We start from the raw sequence: 14,050 nt of genomic DNA on the forward strand, positions 1-14,050 counted from the left end.
AGCACAAAGTAAAAACACACAATTTGCGTCATCAGAAGAAGCCCACTGTCTTTGAGCTCACTAGTTTCAGAAATGGGAACAGCGACCTCTACAGAATGTAGCGGATACAAAATACACACGATAACATTTTGTGGGACACTGGGGAGTGTACACTAATTATTTTCTGAAAAAGAAAAATGCAAAGCCAAATTGTAATAAGCAATGTAGCAACGTGCATAGCTTCTAAAGACAGCACGAGATTTGTTTTATTTCAGTGGCGTATGAATTAAATATTTCTCGTTATTCTTAACTCCCAGTTATCTATTAAATAATTTCCCTACGTTTGAGTGGGTCATTGATGTATTCTGACTCGCCAATAAAATCAGGTAACAATATACGTACAGCAAATCCAAGCGATATGCCAGGTCAGGAAAATTATACCCACAAGGTGGCGACACACAGGCTTCTTGCTGATATGAGGCAAAGAGAGTCAAAACAAGCAGAGTGACCTTCTTTCTGTTGCAAGTAAGGTTTTGAGAAGATCCGGAACGAACCGTGAGGATTAAAAGCCATCGATCCCTCCGTGACTTGCAGACCGGACCGTGGATACGCAGCGTTAATGAAATGTGAGTCGATCTGCTCAAAATCTGACTGAAAAAAACTCGTGATTCGGATGCATTCCCAGACTAACAGTTACTTACTACTGTAACGTTATAGGCTACTGTCGGAGGAAGTCTAGAAATGTCCTCAGTCACTGGGTGTTTGATTAATGTAGTATTTTGGAGTCCCTGTATATCAAACTCGAGCTAATTGCCCTTCACCTACGTGACATCTGAGCGATTCATTTCTCGTGTATGTACAGTGAGTCTAACGCTACCCCAGCAGCAGGTTCGCTCTGGGGCATTAGTGAGGGGTGAGTGGCTACTACTGTTTCAAACAACTTTATCGTTATGCGAAGCTTGAGGCAATGCAAGGCTCTTCCAACATCTATGGTAGCCTTGGCTGTAACGGAATTTTCAGTTTTTGTGTCGTGGCATTTTACATCACTGAAAGTATGGCGATGTCAGCAGCCCAGTATCTCTTTCACCTTGTTGTTGGTATTAGACATTTTGTGAATTTTTACTTGTCCTTGTCAGCATTTGGTGCATAAAACTTAGTAGGCTATACGGTTATGAGGCTTCAGGCTATCTGCCAGAGAGTCGTTTCCCTGTCAGAATGTGCTGCAGCTTGTAGGCTATCCTAATTCTTAGTGCAACTATGTAAACCAGAAATGTTGCCACCACGCACTTTCAGCTCACTATCCAATAACCTTGCCTGGCTCTCTTACAATTTAGCATGCTACTTACAACGTGGATTCATATGGGCAAACTGAAAGATATCTTGTTCAAAATTAAGAAACAGTTCTGTAGAAACTTGCTCGAGGAAAGCAATCTCAATCAATGGCTGGCGTGGGGCGTGGACGTGGCAGTAACGCATTCAGTAGCATCCATTCCCTGGTCTATTCTATCATCTAGCCTAAATTCAGCCATCTACTAATCTCAGTATATATGATGACGGAAAATGTGAAGTTGAATTAAGATTAAAGCGACTGTTACAACAGTTCAAATGGTTTGATATGGGAATGTAGGCCTACTATTTGTCGTGAAGATTGAATAGTTTCTGCAAAGTTGACGCTAGCTCTCAAAAAAGAGAGCCCGCGGCTCAAACAAGAAGATACGACGGAACAGCTGTGACCCCACTTTTATTGGCCGCTGTAAATGTTTTTCTGAGCAAACAGGCCAATGAGGAGGCTTACTCGAGCCTCAACGCTAAAGCGGTGTCTCGTCCTTTACAGCGGCAAGAAGCATCAGAGAAAAACCTAGGGCATGGTGTTATTTAGGGTCACTGAAGTAGTTAAATGAGCTGCTGACTACTGCAGGCTACTGTAAAAACATCAGGGATTGGACATCAACTAGGCTATCCCTACATCGTAGCGGTCAGAGGATGCAATCGAATCTGTGAGACTATTCTCCCACTTGACACTCCATACAGTAACACTAACAGTAACAGTACTGTGCCCTTCAGCGACTCTGGTTCCTGTTCAAAAGTGGGGTTGTTGGCACAGCCATAGTTGACTCTGGAACAGACCCAGCATAGATCTGGTGAAGATTTGCTCTACTGCCAGTTACTGCCTGCACAGGGGAGCATACCTACACGTACACGTACACATACACACATGCATACATACACACATGCACACACACACACACACACACACACACACACACACACACACACACACACACACACACACACACACACCACACACGGTCTTACAATCTCTGCAGGGGAACTAATCAGCCCAACCCTTGTTTCATCGATATGCGGTGAGTTAGAGAACGCAGAGTAAGCGATGTGGAGGAAGAGGGCATTGTTGTCTGGTGCTAATTATTCCAGACAGCCACCATGCCACAGGGGCACGTTGGCACGGAGTGCTTGGCACAGAGGGAAGCCACAGAGTGGCAACTCGCTGCCCATCCACAGAGCCAGCGTTGGCACAGCGGGCACAAGGAAACGCCACGGGCACTCGCTAATTGCAAAATGCCCCTCCATTCACAGATATGTGGCAGACATACTTATTCTCAGTAATGTGCCATTTTATGAAGAGTCAAAACCGGGATAAATGGGGATGGAGAAGTGCATGTTTTAAAAGTCATTTTTTCATTTTTGTATTGCTGTTTCCAAGACGCTGATTGTGCCTTCAGATTAACTTAATACAATACCCCAGACAACCTGCTGAAGAGCATGCAGAATGCAGAAGCTGGGAACTTGGACGTTTGAAGCAGTCTTACTTAATGGCGTAACGTTTATCAAGGTGGTCAGTGTTTTCAGCAGCCGTAGCAGACTGGCTCAAATGAGGAACTAGGTGGAGAGCAGAACTCGAATGAGCGAGATGTCGACTCGTGTTACTCAAGGGCTGGCGTGAGGAGTCGGCATGGGGTGAATTAAGGTTGGACTCACAGAATGGCAAGTCAGTCGGGGTGAAAGATTTTGGCTCCACTCCCGATTCAGTGTTCCAGAGAGCATTTCGAGGAGGTGGTTAATAAGTATTTCAGAATCATCAGATCTGAATCACGCTTTTGCTAGTTTACATTTCCTAGTTTTTGTTGTATGTAGTGTAGTGAATTCCTCTGGACAACAGAGATCTTGCGCCAGAGCAGAGATGTTTCTCAGAGTAATCTGATTTAGGATGAAACTGATAAAAAAGGAAAAGCTTGCAATGACATTCTTAAGTTTCAGTCGACCCTAGCGCTGTCTTCTAGAAAACAAGTCGCTGGGTGAGCACTGAGTTGTTGTGTTCTTGATGCCATCGGGGAGAGACCTTTCTCAGGAAATTCCTAAAGGGATGTTTTTAGTGAGGATAGTTCTGAGAATGTCTTATGATAGAGATAATTTTGAAACACTGTTAATGACTTAAGGATATATTGATCAAGTGCCTTGTATTAATAATTACCTTGTATGAATCGTGTGCTTATGTTAGCAGGAACATGGCTTTTCTGTGTGTGTGTAACTTAGATTATTCGGTGCCACTTAGTCTGCATATGTGTAAGAGCATGTTTGGACCATAGGTAATAAGAAGGGTCGAACTGTGCTTCTATTGACCTTGTGCAAAACTGACATCCTTGCAAGACAGGAAGCATAGTAAGATGACCTCGGACTTCAGAGACCCACCACGTGGTTATCCCTGCTGACAAATTGTTTTGGCGCCAGAGAACGTTAACTTCTATCTATATAAACCTTGTGTGATGTGTTTTATTTTGCTTCTCTCTCGTCTGCTGCAGTCTGGGAGTGAGCCCAGGCTCCCTCTCTCTCTCTGAGAGTGGGCCCGTGCCTCTCTCTGACCTGCCGGGACGTGGGAGAGCCTGACGAGCTTGTTGTTGTTGTTTAATGAATATACTTATATGCAACTCCGGAGTCCTAAGGGTAACTTGAGTGAATTTTCACCTAACATAATTGTGGAAAGTGTGTTCGGTCAGTCTGGTTTGGGCAGTCTGGTTCACTTAAACTTCTTATTAAAAGGTAACCTGCAAACATCCATAAAACATGTTGATAAGTACGATCTCAAAAGAATGCTTCACTTTATTTAGTACATTGTAAGATGTCATAATTTCTGTAGAACTGTTGTACATATTCTGGTTATAACAAATGGAATTACTTGCCAAACAGCTTTTAAGATGCAAGATGCAAGATCCATTACCTACCTAAATCTCAGTTTGTGTGTTATCTTTGTGTTTCAGATGGAGGTTCTCATGCTGTGTGTGTGTGTGTGTGTTATCTTTGTGTTTCAGATGGAGGTTCTCATGCTGTGTGTGTGTGTTATCTTTGTGTTTCAGATGGAGCGAAGGGCAGTGTGTGTGCTGCTGTGGATCAGCTGTCTGTTCTGCTGCAGCGTTGCTCACAATGACTTCTTCACCTCCATCGGTGAGTCTCTTCACCTGTTCTCTCTGATCTCTCCCTCTCTCGTCCTCCTCTCTCCTCCTCCTCTCTCCTCCTCCTCTGATCTCGTCCCTCTCCTCTTTCCCTCTTGGCATGGTGCACAGTACTGAGTGTTGTCCACCATCACTGTGACTGGTGGAGCTTGAGGCGTTTTTCTTCAGGGTTGGCCCTGCTCTGTAGGAGGGCTGGAATTCTGGGCTCAGAATATTGAATGAAATTCCAATGAGGAGCTTCTGGTTTTATGGCTCTAACTGATTTGTATGCTGGGCATTGGAGATGATGGTGTTCCAGAATGTGACTGATGGAATGCTTAGCCCTTATTGTATTCCATCAAGATTGCATTTCATTACGGGCCACCATGCCAGGCATAATTCTAAATCACTACTGACAGTAATATATATATAATATGTAGAAGGGAAAGTCCTTGGATAAAACCTTGGCATGCCAATCACTGTGTAAGTGCATAGGATATGTTTATGTATTTTGAGAAATGGACATGTAATTAAATTAAGGACATTTAGAGATATAAACATCAGTGTTGTCCTGATGATAAAGCGTATGTTCCAATGTTCTGTTTGCAGGTCAGATGACAGACCTGCTCTTCACAGAGAAGGACCTGGTCACGTCTCTGAAGGACTACATCAGAGCAGAGGAGAGCAAGCTGGAGCAGGTCAAACAGTGAGTCACCTTGTGTTTGGCCATACACACACACACACACACACACACAGATACACACACACACACACTCACACACTCACAACAAAGCCTCACTATGGCTACAGGACACCTTACAGCTGGACACACCTGCCTCTCCACCTGTGTGCTCCACCCAAGCACACACACACAAACTCACAAACACACACAAAAGTCCTACTTAGGCTGCAGGCCATCTGATAGCAGGATTTACACTTGGCATAAGCAACCTGTAGTTTCTCATGCTTTCTCTCTCTCACACACACACACATACACACACACAAGCACACTGAATGGTATGAGACATTTTTCTGTGGTTCTGTGTGTAGATATCCATTCACCCAGTAGGATGTGTTTCATGCTCATTCATGTTCTGGGAAACCCAATGAGGGGTGGGGCTCACCTGCCCCAGATAGATGCTGACTGCTGTAGGGTCCACGTCTGCACCTGAGGGGTGAGGCTCACCTGCCCCAGGTAGAGGCTGACTGCCGTAGGGTCCAGAGAGGGAAAGAGTTATTTTTTTGTTTTTGTATTAGCAGGTTGTGAGTGAGATGGCTGCACCAAATTAACATCATTCATGCCTACAGATTACTGTAAAGTGTTTCCTTTGTTTGTGATACAATTGTCTGTGGTGTCTCATAAATGTGTGTGTGTGTGTGTGTGTGTGTGTGTGTGTGTGTGTGTGTGTGTGTGTGTGTGTGTTGTGTGTGTGTGTGTGTGTGTGTGTGTGTGTGTGTGTGTGTGTGTGTGTGTGTGTGTGTGTGTGTTCGGTCAGGTGGGCTGAGAAGCTGGACACTCTGACTCTCACTGCCGCCAAGGACCCCGAGGGCTTTTTGGGGCACCCGGTGAACGCCTTCAAGCTGATGAAGAGGCTCAACACGGAGTGGGGCGACCTGGAGAACCTCGTGCTCAAGGACATGTCTGAACGTGAGGACAAACACACTGATCAGTCAATCACAGAATCTGTACATACATATTCAATCAATCAATCAGTAAGTCAACTGATATGAAAGGAATCTCCCTCCTTCTCTTTCTTCTCACCTCCCCACCTCTCTCACCTCCCCACCTCTCTCTCTCCCTCCCCCTCTCTCCCTCCCCCTCTCTGTCTCTCCATGGTGCTGTAGGGTTCATCTCTAACCTCACTATCCAGAGGCAGCACTTCCCCAACGAGGAGGATCAGACTGGGGCAGCTAAAGCTCTGCTCAGACTGCAGGACACCTACCAGCTCGACACACACTCCATCTCTACCGGCAACCTTCCAGGTACACACACACACACACACACACACACACACACACACCACCTGACAACCCCCACACGCACACACAGAGAGAGAGGCCATCTGGTACACACACACACACATGCATGCATACACACACACACACACACACACACACACACCACCTGACAACCCCCACACACACACACATGCATGCATACACACACTTTGGAAGACACTTACCTGGGACACACGCTCACACACACACACGCATACGCTCACACACACACGCATACGCTCACACACACACACGCATACGCTCACACACACACATGTATACGCTCACACACACACGCATACGCTCTCGCTCACACACACACGCATATGCTCTCACTCACACACACACGCATACACGCATATGCTCACACACACGCATACACGCATATGCTCACACACACACACACACACGCATATGCTCACAAACACACACGCATACGCTCACACACACATGCATACGCTCACACACACACATGCCCCCAGTGAGATATCCGTACACCCTATAAACCAGATACCCAATAAAGACTGCTTCTGCCAAAAGCATACAGTTCTGATGGACAGGCCTTGTTGATATGCCAGCAACCAGGAAGTCATTCATTCATTTTAGTTTGAGTTTCCATACATGAAACCTCACGCCTCCCTCCGTTGTGGAAGTACTCTAGCCGCTGCTCACTCTCTGCAGCCATGGAACTTTCTAGGCTTTGAAACCTGATCTGGCATTGTGTCTATTTCTGGTCAGGAAATACTCCTTGAACAGGCTTGTCTGGCCTGTGCTTGAATCTTATCTATGAAAACTGAGCTTCACCGTTCACATGATTCAGGTCATCAGCTTCTGGTTTAGCCCTAAACCTCACGTCTCTACCCTGCTCTGCTCTTGCTCTGCTCTTCTCTTCTCTTCTCTTCTCTCTCTTCTCTCTCTCCTCTCCTCTCCTCTCCTCTCCTCTCTGCTCTGCTCTGCTCTCTTCTCTTCTCTCTGCTCTTCTTTGCCCTGCCCTGCCCTACTCTGCTCTGCTCTGCTCTAATATACTCTGCTCTGCTCTACTCTGCTCTACTCTACTCTACTCTACTCTGCTCTAATATACTCTACTCTACTCTACTCTGCTCTGCTCTACTCTACTCTGCTTTGCTCTACTCTACTCTACTCTACTCTGCTCTGCTCTGCTCTAATATACTCTACTCTACTCTACTCTGCTCTGCATTGCTCTAATATACTCTACCCTACTCTGCTCTACTCTGCTCTAATATACTCTACTCTACTCTGCTCTAATATACTCTGCTCTCTACTCTACTCTACTCTTCTCTACCCAGGCAGAGACCAGGGAATCCTGCCCTACAAGAGCTCTCAGAGGTGTTTTGGATCATGCTAACGTCTATGTGAATAACGTCCTTACCCTGCTGTATCGGTTCTGTTGCCCTCTGTGTTCAGGCGTCGACCTGGGTGGCCTGCCCTTTCTGAACACCATGACGGCGGAGGACTGCCTTGAGCTGGGAAAGATCGCCTACTCCGAGTCTGACTACTACCACACAGAGCTGTGGATGGTGCAGGCGTTACGGCAACTGGACGAGGGGGAGGAGTCAGCGGTGGACGCCGCTAACGTGCTGGACTACCTCAGTTACTCCGTGTACCAGCAGGGGGAGCTAGAGAAGGCTCTGGAGTACACCAGGAGGCTGCTGCGGCTTGGTGAGTAGACCTGCGCGACCGGGCCCAAGAGGCTGCTACCTGCCGTGGGTTTGGGTTTTGTCTCTTTATGGAGCCTCAGTGGAGGTGTGTCTGCTCCACGTGAGCTGGAACTTAACAAAAGTGTCAATAATAGATTGGCCATTTTGTGGTTTGGAGTGTGTTTTTGTCAACACAAAACAGACGTAGATTTGGCACCTGACAGAACCCTCAGAAAGATGAGGCTTAACTTATTCCTTATTTTGTATTTTTGATCTTTTCCATAAAAAAATGGCTAATGCTTATTTCCCCCAGTATCCCTTGTGTGGTTTATGTGAAGGCAATGGCGCCGAGTCACTATCTTCTCCCGGGGGGCTACAGGGGGTTAGCCACTTTAATTAAAACAAAATTAACCCATAAACCCACTTGCTGTGGCGCCAAGTTAATCCACCTCCATCCAGGCTGATCAGGCATGAGAAAACCCTCCTTTCCTGGAGTACCCCAACACCGTACTTATTAGTCAGGAGTACCCCAACACCGTACTTATTCGTCAGGAGTACCCAACACCGTACTTATTAGTCAGGAGTACCCAACACCCACACTGAGGGGCCGCCATCACTGCAATTAAAGGGATAGCCCCACCCCTACTGAGGGACTGCAATTAAAGGGATAGCCCCACCCCTACTGAGGGACTGCAATTAAAGGGATAGCCCCACCCCTACTGAGGGACTGCAATTAAAGGGATGGCCCCACCCCTACTGAGGGACTGCAATTAAAGGGATAGTCCCACCCCTACTGAGGGACTGTCAGCTGCACACATAAAGATGGAGCAGGTGGCAGTAATAAAACAAAGAAATCAACAAAAATATTAATGCATGTACATATGCTTGGGTGTGTCTATACAGCTAAACAATATCTTTGCATATGTATCTTTACTAGAGGTGCTAACGAAGTTTTAAACCTCAGGCAGCAGAATAGACCGTAAACTGTCTTTCCATCTCTATCTCTCTCTCTCTCTCTCTCTCTCTCTATTATCTCAGTGATCTCAGTCGTTCTTCTCTCATTGACAAACATGGTTCTGCTTCCTGTTCTTCTCTCATTGACAAACATGGTTCTGCTTCCTGTTCTTCTCTCATTGACAAACATGGTTCTGGTTCCTGTTCTTCTCTCATTGACAAACATGGTTCTGGTTCCTGTTCTTCTCTCAATGACAAACATGGTTCTGGTTCCTGTTCTTCTCTCATTGACAAACATGGTTCTGGTTCCTGTCCCTCCTCCTCCCTCTGTAGACGCGGGTCACCAGCGGGCCAACGGGAACCTGAAGTACTTTGAGTTCCAGCTCGCCAAGCGGAGGGAGGCGCAGGCAGAGGAGGGTGGGAAAGGGAAGGATGGCACCGAGCGAGTGAAGAGGGAGACGGAGAGCAAAACTGTAGAGAACGACTTCCTGCCCGAGAAGAGGAAGTATGAGCGACTGTGCAGAGGAGATGGCCTGAAGATGGTGAGGGGTGTGCGTGTGCGTGTGCGTGTGCGTGTGCGTGCCGTGTGCGTGTGCGTGTGTGTGTAGGACTTGGGGTGTGTGTGTGTAGGACTTGGTTGTGGACTTAAGATTTGGGGTGTGTATGCAGGTTGGTTTGTATTCATGGTGTGTGTGTGTATGAGTGTACAGGATGTATGGATAATGAATGATATGGATAGTCTGATGGATGTATGGATAATGAATGATATGGATGTATGGATAATGAATCTCTCTCTCTTGCCCCTCCCCTAAATGTGTGTATCATATTTTCTTGTGTATTTGTGTGTGTGTGTGTGTGTGTGTGTGTGTGTGTGTGTGTGTGTGTGTGTGTGTTGTCTATCTATCTAAATGTGGGTGTGTGTCTTGACCAACCTTTCAGACACCTCGTAGACAGAGCCGCATGTTCTGTCGTTACTTTGACAACAACCGTCACCCCCGCTACCTGATTGGCCCAGTGAAGCAGGAAGATGAGTGGGACCGGCCCAACATTGTCCGTTTCCATGACATCATTAGTGACGGAGAGATCGCTAAGGTCAAACAGTTGGCCAAACCACGGGTAAGGCTCTCTTTCTGTCTGTGTGTCTCGCCCTCTCTCGCTCTCTCTCTCTCTTCCAATTTAACAGTGTTTTATCGGCAGATGTGTTATAGTCGACTCCTGATTATCCATGACACGCACACACACACACACACACACACACACTCTCTCTAACAGTCATACCGTAAATGTCCAGTGACTTTGGAACCAATCCATATAAGATCTTGTTCAGAACCTGTTCAGAACCTGTCCCTTCAGATCTACACCAGATTACAGATCCACACAATCCCTTCCAAAACCAATCAGGGTGGCAGCCACCCCTAAAGCCAGCCTAGCAACACTACAGCCATCAGCCATCATCTCGGAGCAATGCACATAATGCATTTAGGACACTGAATCGGGTTGCCTTTGTGGATCACAGAAAGTGTGTGTGTGTGTGGCTTGTGCTTATCGTTTAATCAATCAGGAATTACATGCCAGCTTGTGTGTGTGTGTGTGAATAGATTTCATTTCAGAAAGGCCTCGTGTCCTTCCTCACTCTTGTAGCCCTATATATCCCTGAAGTACATCTTGAGGTGTAGACTTGTATGGCTGTTGAGAGGCTGCTGGGAGGCAGAAGGGTGATCCCCTCTAGAGTACAAATCTGGGTTAGGGTAAGGGTCACTTTCAGTTGACCAGCCAGGGACACATTCATTGACATGGAATGTTCGTTCCAGTCTTCGTAAGGCTATGGTGGTATGGGTGCCCAACAGGGACAAACAGAGAGGGTGTTGTGTGTGTGTGTGTATGTGTGTGAGGGCAAGGTAGTGTTGTAACCCGACTCATCTGGGCGGGGCGGGCTCCACAGCTAAGGAGGGCCACCATCTCCAACCCCCTCACTGGTGTGCTGGAGACCGCCCCCTACCGCGTCAGCAAGAGGTAAGACCCGCCCACAGGACTGGAGCTCTGCCCCCCGGCCACCCCCCCTCCACACCTCAGGATGCATGACTACGCTGGCAGCAACCTCAGCAGGATCTCAGCCACACCACACACACACACACACACACACACACACACACACACACACACACACACACACGTCCGATCTCACCTCCACCCTCCCGTCGCCTGATCCTGATCCTGACTGCTGTCGCTGCTGCCAGTGTCTCTCTAACATGGGGGGGGGGGTGCACACAGTGAAATGCAATGACCTTTTTAATATAAAAATACTCTTTTTATATTAACACGGAGTGTGTGCAACAGGGCCTGAGTGCCCAGGGGCCAGGGGCCGTCATCTCAGCGCCTGAGTGCCCAGGGCCAGGGGCCGTCTTCTCAGCGCAGACGGGAGTGCGAACAGATGGGGGTGTGTGTGGGGGGGGGGGGGGGGGGTTTGGCTGATAATTACAGTGGGTTGATATGAGGCTGATAATTACAGTGGGTTGATATGAGGCTGATAATTACAGTGGGTTATTATGAGGCTGATAATTACAGTGGGTTATTATGAGGCTGATAATTACAGTGGGTTAATATGAGGCTGATAATTACAGTGGGTTATTATGAGGCTGATAATTACAGTGGGTTAATATGAGGCTGATAATTACAGTGGGTTATTATGAGCTTAGGTCATTTGAATTGAATCAATCCATTGACATCTAGTGAATTCATGGTGTTGAGCTTTGATCAAGTGAATGGGAGGTCAAAGGTGAATGAGAGGTTCTGAGTCTATAAATCTATAAGGAGGCACAGACATGGACACAGCCCTGGCTCCGCCCACAGCTCCGCCCACAGCTCCTGCCCTGGGGTTGGGACCTGTTGCACCAATCACATTTCACCAGCATGTAATAATAAACTTGTTCTTTCTTTCTTATTGTATCTCTCTCTCTCTTATTCTTCCCTCTCTTTCTTTCCCTCTCTCCCCCTTCTCCCTGTTTCTTCATTTTTACTCCTCTCTCTCTCTCTCTCTCTCTCTCTCTTTTTCTTTTTCTCTCCCTCTCTCCATCTCTTCTCTCCATCTCTCTCTCTGTCTCTCTCTCTCCCTCCCTGCTTGCTGCGTTGGGGGTGTTAGTTAAGGCGGGCCACCGTGCACAACCCCGAGACAGGCGAGCTCACCACGGCTCATTACAGAGTGTCCAAAAGGTAAGAGCTCTCGCAGGACGGGCTCAAGTGCTCACATCTCTCTCCTGAAGGACAGGGCTAGGGACAAACAACAGCCCTTTATTGTCAGTGGGCTTTTCGCAAACTTGGACATCATTATTAGATGACCTACTTTTTCTTTGTGAACATTTTTGAGTACACCATTGTTTGTGTTCCCTCTCTATTCATGCTCTGAGATGTTGACAACATCTTGACTAAAGCCCAGAGCTGAGCTCTCAGTTCCTGGTTAACGTTTTTCTTTTAATAAAGACTATCCATTTAATAACGGTTTAGAACATTACTGTTGATGTTGTCTTTGGAGGAAGTAAGTAGTGAGTGGTTAGAGCCAAGTGAAATCCTGGATGAAATATTCATGGATAGAACATTCGCCATAGTAACAAATCTGACCATCAATTCCGGAAACATTCAGAATGGTTTGAGATGTTGGATGTAGGCACCCTTTCTTCCTCTCTTCTCATCATCATCTTCTTCGTCTTCACTAATTCTTTAGCATGCGCTCAACACTCCTCTCATCATCCCCGTGGCAACCCATGTTGTCATGTGAGTGTACTGTGTTGAGTAAATGTGGAGTCAGAGATGGGCTGAGACAGCCTGTTGGCTGACCAGTTGCTTTTCAACAGAAACCAAAGGGGCCATTTTGCAGCCTGTTCCAAACTCCCACTTACAGCAGCGCAGCCCACTCCTGCCCCGACACACCGTCATCCAGCAGACTGTAGCATTATAGCCTAAGACTTATAGCATTATAACCTTTTAGCATTATAGCATTATAACCTTTTAGCATTATAGCATTATAACCTTATAGCATTATAACCTTTTAGCATTATAGCATTAGCATTATAACATTATAGCATTAGCATTATAGCATTATAACATAATATGTCACTTAAGACTTTATCTTGTAACGTTTCATTATATTTATGTAATTCAGACCAACTGTTGAACTTTTAATTTGTTTGTTTACCCATTGTGCGTGATTGTGTGTATGTTGTGTGTGTGTCTGTGCGTGCGTGCGTGTGTGTGTGTGTGTGTGTGTTAGTGCATGGTTAATTGAGCATGAGCATCCTGTGGTGGATCGCATCAACCAGCGCATAGAAGATCTCACTGGGCTGGAGATCGGCACTGCAGAAGACCTCCAGGTAACAAGGCTGCGTGTGTGCGTGTGTGTGCGTGTGTGCGTGCGTGCGTGCGTGCGTGCGTGTGCATATGTCGACATCCGTGTCTGTGTAGGTGTACATGTATTCGCCCATGTGGGTGTGTTTGCTAGTCCGTGTGCGTGTACGTGCGTGAATGTGTGTATGTTTGTTTATGCTTTTCAATAACTTTCATCCATTTTTTTTTATCAGTTTACTTCTTATTACATTAGTGGGTGTTGTGTGTCGTGTGTGTGTGTGTCTGTTTGTGTGTGTGTTGTGTGTCTGTGTCCAGGTGGCCAACTATGGAGTGGGAGGCCAGTATGAGCCTCACTACGACTTTGGTCGTGTAAGTATGGCAGTATCTGACAAGATTTTGCTATTGTCACTTTTAGTTTTGAGATGGTCATTTATCAAATATTCTCTCTCAAAAATATGAAATAATAATTCTAGAATTGCTTTTGTGTGTGTGTGATATTTACATAATATGATTGAGACACATCGTTGTCGTTGTTGTTAATCATAGCTAGCAATCGGATTTCACGCATTCGAATCCAACCACTGTTTCAATCTCTTTCTTTTTCTCTCTCTCTCTCTTCCTCTTTCTCTCCCATCCCCCCCCCCCCCCCCCCCTCCCCCCGCATGGCCCTGTAGA

General features: G+C 46.5%; 1 protein-coding gene across 3 annotated transcripts in view; it reads left to right on the forward strand.

Moving 5' to 3' along the window:
* Positions 1 to 360: 360 nt before the first annotated feature.
* Positions 361 to 14,050, forward strand: part of p4ha1a (prolyl 4-hydroxylase, alpha polypeptide I a) — an 18,077-nt gene continuing 4,387 nt past the window's right edge. Inside the window, exons 1-12 of one of the 3 annotated variants that reach the window (XM_031568016.2) lie at positions 361 to 605; positions 4,353 to 4,440; positions 5,037 to 5,133; positions 5,924 to 6,075; positions 6,273 to 6,410; positions 7,851 to 8,105; positions 9,371 to 9,579; positions 9,977 to 10,153; positions 12,177 to 12,247; positions 13,302 to 13,401; positions 13,691 to 13,744; position 14,050. The exon at position 14,050 is cut by the window's right edge and continues 65 nt beyond it. In XM_031568016.2, the coding sequence (XP_031423876.1) occupies positions 4,353 to 4,440; positions 5,037 to 5,133; positions 5,924 to 6,075; positions 6,273 to 6,410; positions 7,851 to 8,105; positions 9,371 to 9,579; positions 9,977 to 10,153; positions 12,177 to 12,247; positions 13,302 to 13,401; positions 13,691 to 13,744; position 14,050 (1,342 nt within the window). In that variant the 5' untranslated portion in view covers positions 361 to 605. The other 2 variants (XM_031568003.2, XM_031568009.2) reach the window with 2 other exon arrangements.

This window comes from Clupea harengus, chromosome 1, assembly GCF_900700415.2.
Source record: "Clupea harengus chromosome 1, Ch_v2.0.2, whole genome shotgun sequence".
NCBI lineage: Eukaryota > Metazoa > Chordata > Actinopteri > Clupeiformes > Clupeidae > Clupea > Clupea harengus.